General features: G+C 40.9%; 1 protein-coding gene across 1 annotated transcript in view; it reads right to left on the bottom strand.

Moving 5' to 3' along the window:
* LOC107728925 (zinc finger SWIM domain-containing protein 5-like) overlaps window positions 1–18,843 on the bottom strand; it is a 52,814-nt gene extending 33,971 nt beyond the window's left edge. The window contains exon 1 of the mRNA XM_016539262.1: window positions 18,294–18,843. Coding sequence (XP_016394748.1) covers window positions 18,294–18,792 — 499 coding nt within the window. The 5' untranslated portion in view covers window positions 18,793–18,843. The remainder of the gene's footprint in view (window positions 1–18,293) is intronic.
* Window positions 18,844–20,729: the final 1,886 nt, after the last annotated feature.

Here is a 20,729-nt window from a genome sequence, read left to right on the forward strand (position 1 = left end):
TTCATGTTGCTTTCGTGCAATAGATGAATAACAATTTATTTGTTTTAGATATTTTATGTTTAGATATTTCTATTTTGCGGGAGTCCCGTGAATCATTTTATTCTCCTGCATCCCGCACACACACACACGAGTGTCTACCCGCCCGCACCAGCACTCGCCAATCTTGTCCCGCGCCGCGCTCTGTTGCGTCGGGTCTCGCGGGGAGCAGGTCTCCACTGGCACTTGACTCGACAGTGTGTGTGCTACATCCTTTTTACAATCTCTTAATTATAAAACACTGCATTCTGTCAGCAACGTAACGCGGCAGTAACATATAGAGACCTCGGCTTGTAACTATACTCTAATTACTATTTTGAAAATTATAACGCGTTAAATTACTCCGTTACTAAAAAATTAATCAAATTACAATAACGCCTTACTAAGTAATGCGTTACTGCCCAACGCTGTTGATGACACACACCCATCGGTCTAAGCAGCGCTGCTTCAAGTCGAGCGTGGGCCATCAGCAGAAAAAGAAAAGAAATAAAACAGCCAAAGGGCGTAACTTTTTTATAGGCAGATTTTTTTATAGGTTTAAACGGGGACGCGACCAAAAAAGTTTGAGAACCACTGGTCTAAAGTTAACAGACAGTGTTTAAAAAGTGCGTTTGCAGGAGAAAACATCTCCCTCTCATTCAAATTGTGAATGTGAAGGATAAACAGGATGGAGGCAGCTGGCACCTTTCTCTTGCCTGCTCCAGCAGCATTCTGATGGAAAGTGAAGGGTGTTTCTTCACCGCCTGAGATTAGAGGACCCAGCAGGGTCTGGCAGACCTTTAGACGAACCGTGGGCACTCTAGCAACAACAAACACAAAACATACACTCCTAAACCAAAGCATTCTGGCCCCTTCTCTTGACCGCTATGAGGGAGGATGAAATTCTGTACACCCCACTCACAAATGCCACTCTTTGGGGTTTCCTGTTGCTCGCATTCTCACACTACCAGAGAGTTTTGTATGTTGGTGTACGATCCATAATGGTTTTTGTACGCAAGTATAGATATCTTTCCTGAGCGTTAGTATAGTGGAAACCCAGTTGTGAAAGGTTCTTTTATCCCATGAGGTAAGCCGAGGAGGTGCTGCCCTACCAGAGGATCTGTTCAGACGGATCTCCGATAAAATGCCTATGAAATGGAAGCCCGGAAGCACATCCAACCGCCAGATTAAATGTCCGTCTTTTCTCAAAAGAACTGCTTTGCGGATGGGAGTATGTGCAAAGAAAATCAACAATGCTAGAACATAAAAGAGTAGAAGGAGGAGGATATGCTAGTTTTATCGACCTGTTCAGGGTGACGGGCTGGAAAGGAAGCAGTCAATCCAGCAATGCAGCTCATACAAACGGGGGTCCTGTGTCAGCAGGAGGCATCTGCCAAGGCCCGGAGGAATCAGGCAGGGGGTGAGGGGAGGCAGGACACCCCATCTAGGGCCACGCGCCAAACATAATGACCCACACACACAACTGGCACAGCACTGGGTGGCAACAGGAGAGTTTTAGTGTGCGTGTGAGGCAGAAGAGGGGTATCCAGTGGAATGCGTTACTTGAATTCCACAGGCACGCTGCCTCCTTTACCGCAGCCACAAAGAGCGGAGTGTGTGGACTTCACAGAGATGGAGGGACAGCGGGAGGAGGGAGGGAGGAAGACATCAATGGAGAAAACTGGGCACAGAGCCAAACTCCAGTATTACAATAGAGGAGGGAGTAAAGTAAAAGAACGAGAGTAGGGAGCTGAGGGAGGAGATGTAGGAACCAGGCCTGATGTCTCTTCCAGGGGTGACGCCAATTCTAATACCAGAGTGTGGATAGAGGGCCAATGAGACTCTCTAGAGGATGAGACACCGTGCTCGGATCAAATAATATCTACTTGAGCCTAAGGAACAGTGAACATTGAGAAAGCGGGTAGAATCGTGAAAGAATAGGTGGAAGAATGAGGAAAATGTCGATGAGGCTACCATGGATCTAACAATGTCAATAATTTGAGATAGGAATGCAAAACATATCTGTACCATATTATCAATTTACCAGTTTTTTTTATCAGTTTTTAATCAGTAAGTCATGATGTAACAAAAGTTGCAGCAGCTCTTTTCTTCCGCAAATGACGTGCATCCCTGAGAAACTTGGTTCTTTTCAAAATGAAACATGAATTTATTAGTTAACAGCCATAACATGAAAATGATTATCAGCTTATCATAGCGGCCAGATTGTATAATGTAGTGCATCCCTAATATGCACATATTTTCTCTGACAGTGAAGGAACATCTGAGGAGCTTCCTTCACACACCTGGAGTTGGAAACATCAGCAGATATTTGATATCAACCTGGCACTTGAATATAAGAATGTGACACCAATATTAATGGTCAACCGATATATCGCCAAGGCCGATATATCAGCCGATATTTGGCATTTTTCACATATCAGCATCGGCCGATAAGTTTTTCTGTTTGGCCGATGTGTTCGAGGTGGGACTTTTATTTTGACGGCGCTGAGAATGGCAGCGCCTGAGCGCACACCGCTCACATTCTCCCTCTTGTTCGCTGTCATCGTTCAGTTCTGTCTAATATGGTTAGAAGTCTATCTAATAATCAGATAGAACTGTTAAACAAAGGAATTAAAATGTATACAAAAAATGTATTTTCAGCATCATTACTCCAGTCTTCAGTGTCACATGATCTTCAGAAATCATTCTAATATGCTGATTTGCTGATTATCAATATTTAAAACAGTTGAGTACATTTTTTTTTCAGGATTCTTTGATGAATAGAAAGATCCAAAGATCAGCATTTATCTGAAATAAAAAGCTTTTGTAACATTATACACTATTCCATTCAGTATAATTTTTATTATTTTTTTGGGAAATAAATTATAGAAATTAATACTTTTATTTAGCAAGGATGCATAAAACTGATCAAAAGTGATGATAAAGGCATTTATAATGTTACAAAAGATTTCTATTTCAGATAAATAGTGTTCATATCGATATCGGAATTATATCGTATCGACCGAAATTAAGAAATATATCGTGATATCAATTTTGGCCATATCGTCCAGCCCTATTCCAATGCACACAAACTTCCCAGAATACTGAGTGCCCTGTTGGTTACAGTGTTTACTTCTTTTTTTATTAAATTTTTTTATTAAATATTTATTTATTTGTGAAAATGCTTTGTCTTCTAAAGTATAAGTATGTTTATTTTACACAATCATTTTTAATCCATTTTCAAATGATTTCAAATTTCTTAAATATAAATGAAAATAAATAAAATTATATCGGCTTTATATCGACCATCGGCCACCCTGCTTTCCAAGATATCGGCATCGGCTGTCAAAAAAACCGTATCGGTCGACCACTAACCAATATCAATCGATATTCCTCAACAAGCCAGTACAACAAGCAACGCTACATCTACAGCTTCTCCTCTCCCAAGTGCTGATCCAGGTGTACAAAAATAAGCCCATCCAAGCACTTCCCATCGTAGCTGCAGAATAAGACAAAAATAGAGTGTTACAGATTATCCTGCCAAGCCGGCTGCAGCAGACACCCGTGCAGTCTGTCTCCCAAGGCTGGGAGCAGGTGCTGGAGAGCTAGCAGCACGAGGTTCCTCTCCGTCCCCTCTCCGTCAGGGCTTTATTTGCATGAACTCAGATGTAAGTGGACTGAACAGCCTCACAAGCTCATAAAAAAGGCAGCTCCCTAGATCTTCCCGACTGCCGCAGTGCTGAGAGAGACTAGATCGGCGAGTTCAGGAAACGCGGTGACAGCCAAATGCTCAAATCCAGGTGTGCATGGTCTATGCAATTTGCACAGCTACAGCCTAAAACACTAAAAACTATATAAACAAAGCAAAAGCCTTGTACTGATGCAAAGAACCTCAGCACTCTATCCCAACATGCTCCACTCCATTGTGTTTGACATGTACAAGCAAAGTCCCATCTGTGCTGTAGAGCTAGGGTGTTCAACACAGCTCATTACTCTCGATCTCGCTTGTATTATGCGGACAGCACATGAGTTATGACCATGAAACTGGACTCTGGACCTAAGGGTCACGGGCATGAATCTTCATTGGGCTGCTTTTTCGTGTCCTTGAGACTAGGCTTCAATGTTTCAGAAAGTGAGCCTATAGATTTTCATTGTGAGTGCTTGCTTCAGTTAATCAGCTACATTTACAAGTTTAAGCAAGCATAGCTCCTTTAACTATTTCTTAACTTGGATTCTTTTAGCAATGTTCCTCATAAATTCTGTTAGGGCTAATCCTGTTATATATGCCCTAACAATAAAGGGAATGCATGACAAGCCGGTTTTGTGCTCCGAAGGAAGCTTAAAGTAATAAGGAAACAGTACGGGGCGGGCATAGCAGGGATACAGACAATGAAACGGTCACTGTAGCATGGTCTGATGTGGTTTGTCTTAGCAGTATGTGTGGGGGTCCTCATTTGAGCATCTCTTTCTTTAAAGTTGCCCCAGGGAAAGAGGAAGGTTTTAATCAGTGCATGAAGGCAGATCCATCAGATATGCTAATCAGAGATCTTACCTGAACAAATACCCTCAAGAGCAGTCTCATCCATCTTAATTGGGGGAGGGCTCATTAATAATGCAAGGAAGGAGGCTTGGAAAAGAAATATTAATGGAAGGATAGGGGGAGGCCTGTCTTTTCTGTCTAATCAGCACAGACTGGGGAAAATTCAAACAACATTTCTCAATCAAGAAAGACAAGGCAAATCTTTTGAGCATCTCAGGGCACCTGTCAAGAAGATCTCACGGATGCTGGTACTGTTACACATTAGAACAACAGGTTCTAATGGAGCACTAGACTGACCGAAACACAGTGTTGTCCTAAAAACAAAATTTCAATAGTTGGTACCAACATGGGTAATTTTGGTACCATAGCAAAAAAAGCTGGAACTATTTATTTATCCATTTAAAAATTAAAAAATATATATATAATTATTGTTATCATTCAAAATTAACTAATTTAATAAGTAAATAGCAAATTAAATCAGCATGTAACCTTCAAATATATAAGTAAACATTGCTTTAAAAAGGTCAAGTGAAAACCAACATGAAAAATAAAACTTTAATTCAAATTGTGAATGGGTTATACAGAAATCAAGCCAAGAACACTCCCTTCATCAATGCACGTCAAAGGGAAGCTAAAGCTACAAATGATAAATGGCCCACATTAAAATTCTACATTATTTTGTCTAAATTAATTTAAAATAAAACACTAAAAAAGCTACGTTGTTTTAAATGCTACAAGTGAATTTAGGCATTATACATTATACTGTACAATATGAAAAATGGATATTCATTTTCAGATGAGGTAAATATTATTCATTTTGGGCTGATGATACACGGGGCAACTTTTTTTTGAGCAATATTGCTTGGGCATTTTCCCACTGAGAATGGGTAACAAATTTCTACCTGGATACTTTAGATCGGTCGTGGGCCCTGTGTCTCACCTGGTTGCCCGTTGACCGCAACATTACCCACAGTTGCCTGGCAGCATTGCTCAAAAAGTTGCCCCATGTATCATCAGCCTAACAGTGTTAAGTTATTACATGATGATGACACAGGTAATCTAGATCTAAATGTAAAAAATGGGAAAGAAATGAGCATGCACTATACTGACAAAAACTCTTAATGTTGGCCAATGACCAATATGGTACAATTACATTGTGCATCCCTAGAATGCAAAATATATATTTTGAGGAAATGGAAAGAGCAGGGCAAGTCTGAAATCAAGCAGGAATACATTAGGGCTACACTGACAAGCTGCGCAAAACCACGTTCATATATGATCGTGGTTTTGCGCAGCTCGTCAGTGAACAACGGCTCCGTGTAGTAAATGCTGCTCCATGTGAAAGCACGCACGTGATGGAGATTTATCACTGATTACAGAACCGACTTTACTGATAAGATGCGCATTAAATATTGCATGCGATTTATCGTGCAGCCCTAGAATACATATTCTCTGACACAATTTAAACTCTAGTGTTTAGGCGCCCTTTTGCTACAGATTATAGGACTTTACTCAGAATAACCTGAGAAGTGATCTTCAGTTCTGATGTTAAAATAAAGCATACTGTATTAGAGAACGACAACTATATGCAGGTGCACACATGCATCTGCATCACTTTCATCTGGACATCACATTGGAATACATTATTCCATGACTGAACCAAACTGCACGCTTTGAAGTTCAACCGAAAGACAGTGTGTTGCACAAAGAGGCTTCTAGGTTTACAACTGGGGGAATTGTGAGGCAGCCGTCCATTGTGGTGATCTATTGACTTCAAAGCCAGGGTGTGTTTATGACACATGCACACACTATTCGAATCGGGCTGAACTTCGATAGACTGTGGCACCCGAGGGAGAGGAGGGAAACCCCTTCAACTCCAGCCATGCTGAAACACAGTGAAATAAAGCAGGAACTACATGAAAGGGATAAGGAATAGAATGAGGGATCACTATTTCGACTCAAGATGGTTTTAATTTGACAGTAGTCGAAGCCTGCAGCATCCTGGTTAAGTGATGTAACCATAAAGGTATTTTAGTACTTTACAAAAGAGGCTACAAGCTAAGCTAAATCAGCGTTTTATGATAGCAATACAAGATCTGCATTGGTAGACTTTTTTATTGATTAAAACAGAGCTCCTAGGGGTGGAGGGTGGGATTTGGACAATTGAAGGGTCCTGTTGACACGGTCCAATGGCTGTTTAGCCTTAGGGAGTTCCCAAGATTGGACTTTTGTAATCAAATGTAGCACTAACCTCCTCAGTTTACCAAGGACTGCAGAATTAGCTTCGCCATCTGAGAGGACAATGCAAGCTAGTGTTCAAGACAGGTTAGACATTGCAAATGGTGACTACAGACATGCCAGGTGCGAAATGAGGTCTCTATAAAGCGTTCGCAGCGGAACATAATCCTAACCTTTAAACTGGGTACACGGAACGAAAAGAGGCCAGATCGTATGAAACTATGACACAGGTGAAGATGATGTGGTCTCAAGCCACAAGGATGCCACAAAGGAAACAGTTGCCTGTACATGAACAAGCATTATGAGCTTGGCTTCCTGTGCAGGCAGCATATTGAAACCAGGTTCCTTTACAAAGCAATAGAAGTAAACAGCAAGCCTTATGACTCACTGTAATGGTGTATTGTCTAGGCTAAAACACAGGGTTTTGAATGTCTGTATTTGTGCCCAAGACTTTCCGGACCCCAGACACTATGACTCAACCAGAAACCATGAAAATAGCCTCTAATAACTGATCCTTTTCATCACAACAAGAGTACAAGTTTCCAATCGGTGACAAAATAAACAAGCCTGAGGTGTTAGAAGTGGACTCAGTGTTGTGCACCACAGAATAGTAATGCTAAACCACGTACACCAGACCTCCTGTTCATTTCAGCGCCTGCACCAGGGCATTGTCATCCTCAGAAAGAGATGAACATGGTGGAGTGGGGACTGAGGGGCGTCTCCCTGTTGAAACTGGAATGGTAATGAGAGACCGAGACTCCAATCAAACTGAATTATCCCAGACAGGCCTCTTCAATCACTGGTTGATTTACCCCACTGACGTTTTCTCTACCCCCCCCATTCTTCTTCTTCTTTTCCTCCCTTCATCCACCCGATGAAGGATAGCTGTCATGAATATTCCTTTAAATGAAACCCCAGCCCCAAGAGGACACCTGTTTTCATCCATGAGCACAGTGAGTGGTGATGAGACCGGGGCCACAGCCATTGCCTTTCATTAGCTGGTCTTTGTGCTTTCCCGTCACGGCCACAATGATCCACCATTTACTGCTGATGAAAACAAATTGTGCACCGGGTGCTTCAATACAAGCCCAGATTGGCTAGCTCAAAATACAGCAAGACAAATCCATTACTCTGTAATATCTTTAGAATGGTAATAGTTTTATAAAGAAGGTAATGCTGCGCCACCGGCTCAATGTCAATATCTGAAGTCAACATGAGGGAAGGTGAGAGCAAACAAACGATTGACAAATAAAGAGCCGGTAGCATTAGCGTCATTATATAATTTTGAGCTTATGCTGCAGAACAGTGTTTAGAATAAAAGTGGTGCAGAAAAACAAAACAGAAAATTTATTGCAGTTAGCTGCCATTTCAAATTTTTCGTTTAGTTTAAAACACGGAAATAACAAAAAATAATTAAAAACTACGAAAGCTATAACGAAATTACTTAAATTTAAATTAAAATGTAAAAAATAAATAAATAAAAGCAGATTCAAAATATTCATGAAAATTGTAATAGTAAATAATACTACAGCACTACAGTCTGCATTATCTACAGACTGCTTTCGACCCTTTGCTAGGCTGCAACTACGAAGTTTCTGTTCGGTTCTATCAGGATTACTTCCCAATTATACTGACAGTCCCATGTCTTTCAACCAAAGTGGAGGGCGTTCATTATACAGAGAGAAGTAGAAGAAAAAAAGATGTCTTTCGAACAGAATCAGATCAGATAGTGTTTAATTGCGTCTTTCATGAGTTGTGCTTTAATGCCATTGTTGCAGGCTGGTTTTATCCAGTAGATAAGGCAGTGCGCTTTCAACGCTGATTTACACTTTCTGACGCCGCCTGCCATATTCTGCTGCCACAGCACAAAAAGTGCTTAGTGTTCCTTCCTTCTGAGGAGAAATTATACTAGGCAAAAAAGAATTTGAATTTAAAATCAAAAGACGGCCGAGAAGTTGCTTTCGAGATGCTTATTAAGAAGTAACTGTGGTGTACTGGCGGACGCGTTTATCTGAAAGGTATCACGGAAGTGCATTACTCAAGGACGGCATACAAGTTACAAACTTGATGGTAAACTCAATTTTGTAAACTTTTACTCCCTGCTCTTCTTTGTCTCTAATGAGCTTTATTTGTTTTCCCCAGTGACCTCTCTGAGAATGGCAAGAAAAGTGTCCTCTGCATTTGTCTCTGGTGTAGGGCTCGGAGGACATCACCACCATAAGACGAGCTCAGCCCGGGTCGGCGGCCCCCACTGCCTTTCTCCTGCAGCGTAACAATGGCTGCCCTCTGCGCTCTAGGGTGGAGGGCGCGCTGATCCTGTTACACCATGACAAGTACCACAGTCCCCCATTGAAGAGCACATATTCTCCCCCCTCTGCCATACAAGAGCCAAGCCTATTCATCACATTGTTTTCTTTCCAGCACATGACTTCTGCGTTGGGCCTCAGCAAAGTCAGGTGCTCGAATATGACCTGCAAACTGCAGGTTGCCCACACACTATGGAGCCCGATTCGTCTGCGTTCAATATGTAAGGAGCCCCGAGCGAATCAATTGATTCTTGCTTTAGCTTACTATTGGGGGTTACGAGAGACTAAAACCAATTATCTGAACTGTTATTTCTGCTGAACAGTGCAGAAGTCAAACTTCTGAGTCCCACAGCACTGGTTGTGGAGGACATGGTGAATTACATTTTCAGACCGCGTCTGCGAGTTTGGCAGGGAGCTAGGGTGCGGGCGTCCCGGGGAGGATGTCGAGGGCTGGGGCTCTCAAAAGCGTGCAGCGCCGGGAGGAGCGGTCCAGACGTATAGCCCCATGGCTGTTGCGCGCATTAATCATGTTTGGAGTTCGAGCGGATGAGAGGGGACGGGGTAGCCCCCTCTCTGCATGTTTGCATGTCTGCTGCTGCACTGACGTGTTCACTGTCAGTCCCAGAGTCAGGGAGGGCTGGAAGACTAATGAGGTGCTTCTCTTTTTCTCGCTTGCTCTTTCACATGTCTCTCTTGCCCTCCAGAGGAGGGCGGCTGGGGAGGTGGGGAGCAGGGGATGACAGGTTGGTTATTTACTCTGCCTTTCATATTTGCCTTTTAGTTCTGTCGTTTCCCCCTCTCTCCTCCAACCATTTTCCTGCAGTCATCTGTTCACTCAGCTGCCTGCGAGAAACCGGTGCCTAATGGGCCATATCAGCACAGCCACTGCAGGGAAACAGAGGCCTGTCATTAGGCTATATTGAAAAAGAAGCCAGTAGGCAGGGAGAGGGGGAGACGGAAAGCCATTGATATTTATATTGTGTGCACCTACCAGGTCACTAAGACCAGTATGTGACGCCTTCCTGCAAACCCTGCTTTGAAAAAAGGAGTTATCAATATTTCATCAAGAATATCTTTTTAATGTTGAAAAAAAGAGGTGGTCCTGTCCGCAAGATGGGCGTACAAATGTAAGACTGGCTAACGAATAGTCCTTGTATTATTCAGTAGCCAAATCATTTTTACGCCTCTCATATGCGAGTAATGATTGACAGAGAGAATGGGGATGGAAATACTTGATGCTAATCAAGCATAATAGAGAGCGCGGCCATCTGCAACTGCATGAACATGCCCATTTCTTCCATCCCGATCACATGACGGAGAACATATCATGCTAAACACAAGCGGTGATCATGAGGTGGAAGATGTTCTTGTGAAACCCAGCTCTCGGTCTCTCTGATGCACTTCCTCACATGTTGTGCTTTCTTTCTCACTGTTAACCACTCATATCAGCAATGCACTATTCACTTCAGTTACTTGAGGGGGAGGCAGGATGTTTCAGAGGTGATATGCTGGGGAAACGCAAGAACAAGAGTCATGTTTTCCACAAGATATGCAAAGTCACGGTGCTTTGTAAGTCAAAGAGAGGTCAAAGACTTGAGTCATGAAACGACTTATCAAGTCCAGAGAGATTAGGACAAAAGATACAATATCCAAGAGTTTACTTTTGAGTAATGCATTGACCTTGCAGTGTGGTAATCACAACAAATCTTCAATATAGTATGTTCAATAAAAGCTCAGAACAAACAAAAAGACAACATTAAAGTGTCTAAACAATGTCAGTTGACTATCTTAAGATATGCCAATGTACATAAATGGTGTACTTTTAGTGCTCTGGCAATCTACCTTGCTGATGTGCATTTAAGCTTTGGAGGCAATTAATGTTTATTCAGGGGAGCTGAGACTGACAGCCGCAAATTAGCATAACTCATCCGTTCCACCCAATGGAAAAAGTGAAAACTGTAAGTGCTCATCCTCTTTTGAAAGTGCAGGGAGAAGGCAAGAACAAAAAGCACCTCGGTTAGTGGTGTGAAGGCGTTTGAAGTAGAGAATTCACATACTTTGGGCTTTATGCTCAAAGACCCATCAGCCCTTCAAAGACCCCTGCCAGATCTTCTAAAGCCCACTTGAGACAAATAATTAAATGCAAAAATAATGGATGTAGGCTGTGCTAAATTGTTGAAATCTGTGCAAATACAGCTTGAGGTCCACTTGCTCTGTCCGCTTGATAAAAAAAATCTCACTCTCAAGTATGTTATGCTTTCAGCGGTCTAAAACTAAAAGGCAAGTTCTGGTATCAGTTAATGGTATTTTAATCAAATCAAATCTGAACTTTGAACCAGTCAACCCAACGCCTAAGTGATCCAAAGAACTGGATTCTGCTTGCAGCTGAATAAATATTCACAGTCAGGTAGACTTTTACCATCTGTGTGCAAATCTAATTGTAAAGGCAGTGAAATGGCAGCAAGTTGTGATACTTGGGTCAGTGACATCTCCACAATACATATAAAAGAATAGCTAAATCTTGTTTAAAACACGTCAAATACTTGACGAAATGTACTCGTTGATTTCAAATTGTTTTGAAATTTGAAGTTTTCATTAAAAAAAGAAACGTGGCCTAACCTAGAAAAACGAAATAACATAAAAGTAAAAGTTATAGGCTAACATATGTGTTATTTATAATAATTTAATATATTTTCAAGTTAAAGTAATTTTTACTAATAAAATAATAATGTACAAATTAATATTAAGTAGGGCTGCACGATAAATCGCATGCGATATTTAACGCGCATCTTATCAGTAAAGCCGGTTCTGTAATCAGCGGTAAATCTCCATCACGTGCGTGCTTTCACATTGAGCAGCATTAACTACACAGAGCCGTTGTTCACTGGATATCTACCATTAATATGTTTTGTGAGTCACATTTTACAACCTAAACCTAAAAAAACAAATCACAAATTCAAAACACCTATCATAGAAGACATTGTATGTATGAATTGCACGGTAGGGCTGGGCGATATGGCAAAAAATTAAAATCTCGATTTTTTCAGAACCTTTGACCGATTCTCGATTTTTTACGATTTTTAACTAGTCAACCTGAAAATTTAACTACAACATGATTCAAGCAACTTTTTCTTCATTAACCCTCTAGTTAAAGAAAATTCTATTCCAAGTGTATCGCACATGAAGTTGTCAACATGATGCAGGCTAAATTTTAAACAAATCTCTTGTTAAATATCTTAGCAGGAAAGATGCTTGAACTACAACTACATCTTGTACAAACTTGTCTTATATATATTCAGAAATAATGAGGAAAATGCTTTAAAAAAAATCTCAAACGTCAAGGTAATTCAAATTCAAAATGACTGAAGGTATAACACCAGTAGACTATTATTAACTATAATGTTCTGTAAAAATAACAGCAGCTTTTTAGCCTGTCACCATGATGCAAACATGAAATATCAGACATACATTAGTATTGAAGGTTTTTTATTCGCTTGTGCTGCTTTTCCATTGTTTTTTCTCGCATCTCATGCATGACACGGCATTATAAAAATGCTCGCTCAAGTTAAAAGAAGTTCACGCTCATCTTCTTGCATGTTTTTCCTATTCCACTGCCTGCGTCACATCTTCGTCAACACAAAAGTGCATTCTGTGCAAATGAGCGGTTGATCACGTGCGACGACATGCCGTTGGATCGTTCTTTTCTCTTTACTGTTATCATTATATTGTCAAAGTGTCTAATTCTAACGTTTGGCAATATTTCTATTCAAAATCGCGATTCCTCGATTTCTAAAAAATTAAATCGTGTCAAAACATTAAATTAGAATTAACTGATAAAATTTGAAAAATTGCCCAACCCTATTGCACGGTTATTGTATTTTTTAAAAACATAATTGATAGGACAAAAAAATTTGTGTCAATGACCCATTAACCTACATGAGTATAACAAAAAAAAGAAGTATAATAACAATGTTGTTGTTTTTTTCTATACTAGCAAGAATATGCTACTTTGTGAACAAGATCACAAGGAATCAACCCGTGACTGAGCTTTGGGCAGAAACCAACTAAATAAAAAGTAAAGGTTGCTGAAACAGACAGGTACAAATCAATAGCACAAGATGAAGCTATTCAATATGCAGAATTAAATAATGGAGAAAAAATGGCTTTAGAATCAATACAATCACACAGAGACCTTTAAAGCACACAGCGCTAATGGTGGGGCCTTCAGTGCACCCGTGTGATTGGTGGCTGGCATCGAGTCAAGCTAAAAACAGGAACTGCAATGGAAGGGTTTGTATGGCTAGAATAAACACACGTATGAAGTGATGGCTTTAAAAAGTCCACAGCCTCCCATGTGACATTTGCATAGAGGTTTGCACATTGCTAACTGCCACTGACTGGGGCCTCTTTCTTTCACCCTCTGGCAGGATATTTGACCTCATCTCCAATACACATTATCCTTCCTCTCTCGTCCAGACTGAGAAAATTAAGTTTCCATGTGAACTGGCCACAAAAACTCCCTGCACACAAAATCTCAGCTGGATGAAAGGCCTTCTATGGGGGAGGGTAGCTGCCTGAGTGCTGCTTGAGTTTCCTGCACTCCGCGTTTAGTGTTACAGCCCCAGATGTAAGGATTTTCCTCCACGTCCTTACAAATTGAAGGTAGGGGCCATCCTCTATTTTCTGCCTGCCTAAACATAGCATGTCATAGTATATGATTCCATTTCCTCTGCGCAATCTCACCTCCAAACCAATTTTTCCCCCTTCCTCTGTTCTCGCTTGGCTGATTTGCCTTCTCCTTTCTCTCTTTTTGTTTCCTCTGGAATTCTCTTACATTTGTTAGGCAATTACAGCCAAATGAGGCCCTATTAGGCATGTCTGGAGGCCCCTTCTTTAAAGAGGAGCAACTCTCAACGGCCTCTATCTCCGACAATGACACCCAAACAGAGAAGCAGGCAGGAGGGAGGAAAAAGAGGCATGTCCCTCCCAGCGATAAAGTAAAAAAAAAAGGTTTACAGCACTTCCAAAAGCTTTGAAACGTGTATCTTGTGTAAATCGGAGCTTTAAAGGCTCGTCGGGCATACTCCGGTCCTCCCAGTGCATAAAAGCATAAAAGTTCCATTAAAGCAACTACTTCATGACGAAATATCGACAAAATAATCAGCCGCCTGTGTGCAGAGATCAAAGAGGTAAAGCTTCTATCATAAGGGACCTTTAACAGCCAGCACTTTTAAACTAGGATTGTGAGGGGCAATAATGCATAATGAGTGAATGCGTGTGTGCATGCAACTCACTGAGTTCCAATAAAACGCAGATAAGCCGTAGCAGGGAGACAAAGCTCGCAGCAAGCCCAGCTGCACGTGGGTAGGGTATGGACGGGAACCTTGCCCCTGGCACAAAATCGGAGCTCCATTTTGCAGGAGCAGAGATACTGAACTAAACCAACTGCCCCAAACACAGCTGTGAAGCAGACAGAGCCGAGTCTGAGGAGTGCATCGCTGATAAACTAAAATCGGAGGGTATGGGGCAGGCTGCAGCAAAATGCAAAGAGGGCAAGGTCGCAATTGATTTTCAGAGCCTGGGCGGGTGCCAGATCCACTGAGGGAATAAAAACACTCATCACACGGTGTGAAAAACACATATAGCATAGCAATAAACAGGCTTTTCTATGGGCGTACTTTCCAAACACCAACCGAATGTGGGACTGCGTCACTTTTTTTATCAAGTCTGAGCTCAGCGTTCGGAAACGAGAACCTGATCAAAGTCTCTGACAGGTCTTTTGTCCTGGAATGCGGCGAGTTGTTTTTCACCTTGCTCCAGTCGCCGCTGATTAGCTGACAAGGCGGCTAACCACCCTCTCCCCTATTTCCAAATTAATTTCCCTCCTTTGATAAAGACAAGGGGGGGTGTTTAATGGCCATGTCCTTCAAAACTAAGAGTGCTAATAAGTGTGAAAAGGAGATTTGTTTAAGTGATTTTCTTTGAGACTTGCAGGCATGGAATTAATTACCTTGATTAAATATTGTCTGTACGGCTGATGAAAGATAGAGCAGAATTAGCGGTCCCTTGTTGAACTTGTATGGTGCTGAATGAGATGTGTCCCGATTACAAAGACCAAAATGATGGCAACACTCAAAGGAGACAAAGAGCTAAAAACAGGCCTAGTGACATCACAGAGCAGCCACAGGCCTAATGGCTGCCATCTTCCAAACTCAAACAAACGGGCTTCAATCTATCTTCCACAATGACTTTCTATAACACTGTAATATATGTGTACTAAAACCAAAGGACTGAGAAAAACCTCTTTCCCAAAGTGAACAGTACTGTGTCCAATGGCAAAAGGAGTTCGTTGAGTTGAGTCTCCAAAACAGCCTGAAGCCTTCCGAGTCATTTGGCAGAAGAGTAACATAACTCAATTCAATGCTTGCCTAGGTTTTACAGAGGCACTAAGGGGACTAAACAACTTCTCAGTGGCTCTTCAATCCTCAAGGCTGACTCAAAGCTAGAACCTCCTCTCTAAGGACTTTATAAGACAGAGGCTGTAGGCCGGGGTGGGGTGGCTGGGCTGAATTGCACAAACGAGAATTAATTATTCTTATCAAATCGGTTTCCTGTAACAAGCAGTCCATCCCTTAATATTTGGGGCAGAAAATCTAACCATTCATGAGCTAACAATGAATTTAACATCTACCGCATCCTCCGGCTTTGGAGTTGCGCTATGGCTTCTGGAAAGAGTACAAATTATGTTGTGAACTTTCTGGCAAACTTCGGAGTAAGCCTGGCTTACTGTGAGTAAGCCTCTGTGTATGAATCTTTGAGAGCTTGCATTTTGGCGAACATGCTGAATAGACCCTAAAAGCGGTTTACACTGTTACGGTGTCTTTGAGGGTTTTAAACAGGTCTAAAAGAAACTGTGGCATTGATGAGTCAATGGTACAACAAAAACGGAGACAGTTTATTCAAGCATGCACGGGTGGAACTTGTAGTTGTATTGGTGAGAAAAAAACACACACCCACACTGCACATTTTTGAGACTGCTCATGGTTAAGAACACAAGTAATGAACTCCCCTATCAGATGCACGCATGTACAGTTTTCAGTTTCTGTATCCATCAAAACCAAAAGAACACAATCTACACACACAGAGCAAAACAGAATGCAAGTAAACCTGCTTTATCTCGGTTTATCAAGTGGTGACGTCCCCTTACTGTCAGATGCCTGATCAATCAAAGATCTATTCTGTCCATAGTTTCTTTTACAATCCAATAGACTGTGCTTATTCACACTTAAAAGGTTAATGTTTAAAAACTCAATCCAAGCAGTACTGAGGCAATGCTGTGCTTTTTGGTCACCTGCTTATTATCATCAGAATTAAAATTATAAAGTTGAACTACTTCACGGAACACTATTAAAGTCATGTATGCAGAATAACACAAAATTGAGACGAAGGGACTGTGCATTTAAAATACAATAGCCGTGAAAATGGCCAAGTCTAAAAACTTTTGAGGATATTCTCGAATATACAGTAACTTTAAAAAAAAAAAACTAAACTTTAACTAGATTTATTTAACGTGAAAAAAGGGCTACACTGACTCGTGAAGGGAGCTTTTCAAGGTTGCTAAATAAGTGCCCATGTTATTTCATTACAGCTAGGTTATCACGTTTCCACTAACACTGGCCTTTTAAAGGGACACAGTGGATCTTTGTGAGAATAAATGAATCATGGCTTCTTTATTGAATTAGTTATATGTATACTTTCACTACTCCCATAACACCTACAATTATTGGAGATTTGGGGCTTCCTGTAACTGCTATTTCAAGAAAAGAAAGCTTACATTATAGGAAAATTGTGGCAGGTCTACTAAATGACAGGTTTTTTGCTTTATACTGTTAGTATGTGCTATATAAACTAAATATTTCATATTGTGAAAGGTTTTGTTGATCTTAACTAAAGCCTCAAGCATTATAAATATCATATTGGGCCTTACAAGTGGTGCAATTTGACGACTTGAAACGAGCACTTCATTTATAATTTTGTGCTTTGGAAGCATACAAAGGTCTGTGCGTATTTTTAAAAATCACCTTTCCCTTTCTTTCACGATAGCATTTTACCAGTATGTTTACTGAAGTGGAGCGAGTGGGGGAGGAAAATGTATAGACATTTGGGCAGCCATTGAAACTGCCTTCGTGCTCTAAATGCCAAAGCCTTTTCGAGTTACTTTGACCATTTTTTCGATTTAGTTCGTTTAAATGAAGCTTGAAAATGCGGTGACGGTTCTTTATGGTTTAGAAAAGCATTTTTACACACCAAAAAACTGCCATTCGGCGAATACAGAAGAACTAGCCCGATGTGAGGGGGGTATTGAGCTATTGTGCTTTAGCCTCTACGAGGACAACCCAACGACACATTTAGCCGAATAGTACATTTTTTACTCATTTTAACGCTTATATCAACAAAGGGTCTTCGAAATAAAACAACAGAGGGTTAGATAAAGTCTAGGAACGTGTCTTATCATTCGCTTTACTACGGCAAATACGAGTCCTTTGTCTTGACTAACCAGCAAATAAACAAAAGATGGGATTTGGATTCAAGCGGATTACCCTGGACTTAATTATATCAAGAGACCCAACAACAGTAAAGCAACCGCACATACTCGGGGAAAAGCTAATAAATCGCCGAAAACAACTTTAAAATGGAATATTAGCAGCAAAATAGCAACGCTGTGTGCTACAACCGAGATTCATTGTGACCAGCACGTTAGTCTTTTCTTCCTCGCGACCTGGGAAAGAATGTTCCGTTTCGACAGACCTCATTGTGTTCGTTCAAACATACACTATTTAGTATCAGTTTTAGTCTTTTCTGTAACTTATAAGGCATATAAGTGTCTTATCAAGTGTTATATGAACATTGCAGCCACCGATTCCAATGAATTCCACATTAAAGCCATTGCAACATAACATACCCAACGGGAAGCCCTTTAATTTTTAAAACGTGCGCTCCGTTTCTTTCGCAATACGGCAGGCATTTAAACGCTCTCTTACTGGCAGTGAGAAATCGCTATGTAGAAACAAATTACAGTTTCTAAACGAGACCACTTCCATTTTTTTCTCAAGAAACTTCGTTCGCTGGAAAAGTTAAACAAATATTTCTGATGTAACTTTCAAAGTACTCTGGACGGTTAAAGCGGCACTTACCGACTTGTAAGACGTTGTCCACACAACCGGTTTCCAAAAGCCGGATTCCCCGGCGGAAAGGCAGCCCATCTCCGGTACTCCCCGTCCCTGCGCTGCCTGCTGTGTTCGTAACCCCTCCGGGGACTGTACCAGATCCAACGGACGAGCTCGAGCCCACTACCGGACCCTCTTCACCCGCCACTCGGCACTGAAACGACGAATACATACATATTTCCCTTTCGTTCCTCGGGAACGACCAGTACACGATACGGCGCTGAACCGGTTCGGGGATCCGCTCGAAGCGCTCCTCCACCCTCTCGAAGGCCCATTTCTCCGCTACGGCCTTCGCGGCGCAGTCCAGTAGAGACTCCGGGCAACGGAAGCGAGAGTTCGGGAATCCCGGGCCAGGCCCCGGACCCGGTCCTCGAGGAGCGGGACGCAAACACGGACGCTTGCTGGCCGGGGGCAAGGAGAGGTGAAGCGGCGGCTGAGGCAATAGTTCTCCACGTCCCTCCGCCATGACAACCAATTTAAACACTGAAGTGAGGACCGTGGCTCTAGAAGCGCACAGACGGAGGCACCGCACAACGGGAGGGTCGTCACTTCACGTACGTCACTACCAATAACAAACGCGCTCCAGCCAATCGCGAGGTCGCGCTGCACCGAGGTGATGCGCATGTGTGAGCCGAAATGACAGGCACGGTGTTGATCGACGGACAGTTTGTTACAAACTCAACTCGTGCACTCTGAATCTAAGATCTGCTGCGGTGTGTTTTGTTTTTAAACATCTTCCGTTGGCTCAAAGAGCAGCAGAAGCGCAGAGAACCGAGCGTTTGTTTTTAAAAGGGCACCTATTCGTGTCAGCATAACGATACAATCTACATTCTCTGAATGTGCAAGATGTGTGCAGTTCATGTTTTACCCTTCAAGCGTCGTAAAAATGCGGAGACCTCTCCAGCTGCCCTTTGAGTTTGGCGTGACAAAAAGTTTGAAATGTTTTTATGATAATGTAACTCTTCACAGATGTCTACTACCCACCCTGGTGGCCAAGTATGTAATGTCAGTTGATTGGTGCTGTCAAGGTCCATCTAATCTTCTATTAGATTAGAAAGGTCCATCGTAATCTTTCTTTCATGTATTGCGCCCTGCGGAAATGTTTTTTTTTTCCCCCTTAGGTATATAGGAAAAAACTGTAACTGTAATGAGCTTAGGACTGCATTCACAAAACATTAGAAAAAATGTCATTTTAAATTCAACACATGCAGAAATTTGCAGTCTACGTTTACAATACTTTTCAAAAGTTTGGGATCAGCAAGATTAAAAAAATACATTTAATTAAAAAATGAATTATTCTTTTTTTAATTAATACAATTAGCAAGGATTAAATTAATCATATTAAATTCATCAAAAGTGACAGTAAAGACAGTTAATGTGACAATAGAAAAAACCTATTGCAAATAATTGTTCTTTTGAACTTTCTATTTATCAAAGAAACCTGCAAAAAATGTTTTTTACAGTTTCTATAAAAATAGTAAACAGTGCAACTGTTTTCATCGTAGATCATGTTTATTGAACAGCAAATCAGCATATTACAATGATTTTTGAAGGATCATGTGACACTTAAGATTGGAGTAATGATGCCTGAAATTCAGCTTTGCATCACAAGAAAAAAAATACAATACATTTTACAAAAGAGTTAATAATATTTTACTATACTGCTGTTTTTATATTGTAAAATATTATTAAATAATATTAAACAGTATTGTGTAGCCTACATTTAATAATTTATTAGAAAATAATCTTCACAGGTAGTAAAGTTAGTAAATATTTCATTCTAATTGCATATTACACATTTGTCATATTTGAGTAATAAAATAAAATCATAATAAGTATATGTGCAACACATTTTCTGCATTCATGAATATAATGTTTTGCTCAGAAAGAAGGTCAGCATTTTCGTTAATCTTTAAATCTTGAAGATAAAATTGATACAATAAAATTGTGTTTTCACACATGCTTTGAATGTTAGAAATGTATCAAATTGATTTATTGCAATATCTGTTGGCCAAAACATTATACTTGACAAGTGTTTTAAATTGTTTTGTGTTTCATAATTATTGTACTGTTTAAAATTAGGTGAAAAGTAATGGCAGATTCTAATGTGAAAACTTTCCTACTACCTATAATGCGTTTGCATTAGCGAACTCTACACTGTTTTTCCCGGGCATGTGTCTATACATAAATTGAAATTCAAAAAGAAAAGCTCCCTGAGAAGTATTCACTGGAGTAAAGAGTGTGACAACTAGCCCCAATCTCCACAACAGTGCAAACATATTCTGTAACAGACATAAATCTTTATGATATAACATTCCACTTTTTACCTCACACTTCTAACTTCATTTTGCAAGTTTATTTCTCACCCTATTAGTCCCCCCCCCCCCCCCCTCACAAACACAC

This window comes from Sinocyclocheilus rhinocerous, unplaced genomic scaffold, assembly GCF_001515625.1.
Source record: "Sinocyclocheilus rhinocerous isolate Xijiao unplaced genomic scaffold, SAMN03320098_v1.1 scaffold1785, whole genome shotgun sequence".
Lineage (NCBI taxonomy): Eukaryota > Metazoa > Chordata > Actinopteri > Cypriniformes > Cyprinidae > Sinocyclocheilus > Sinocyclocheilus rhinocerous.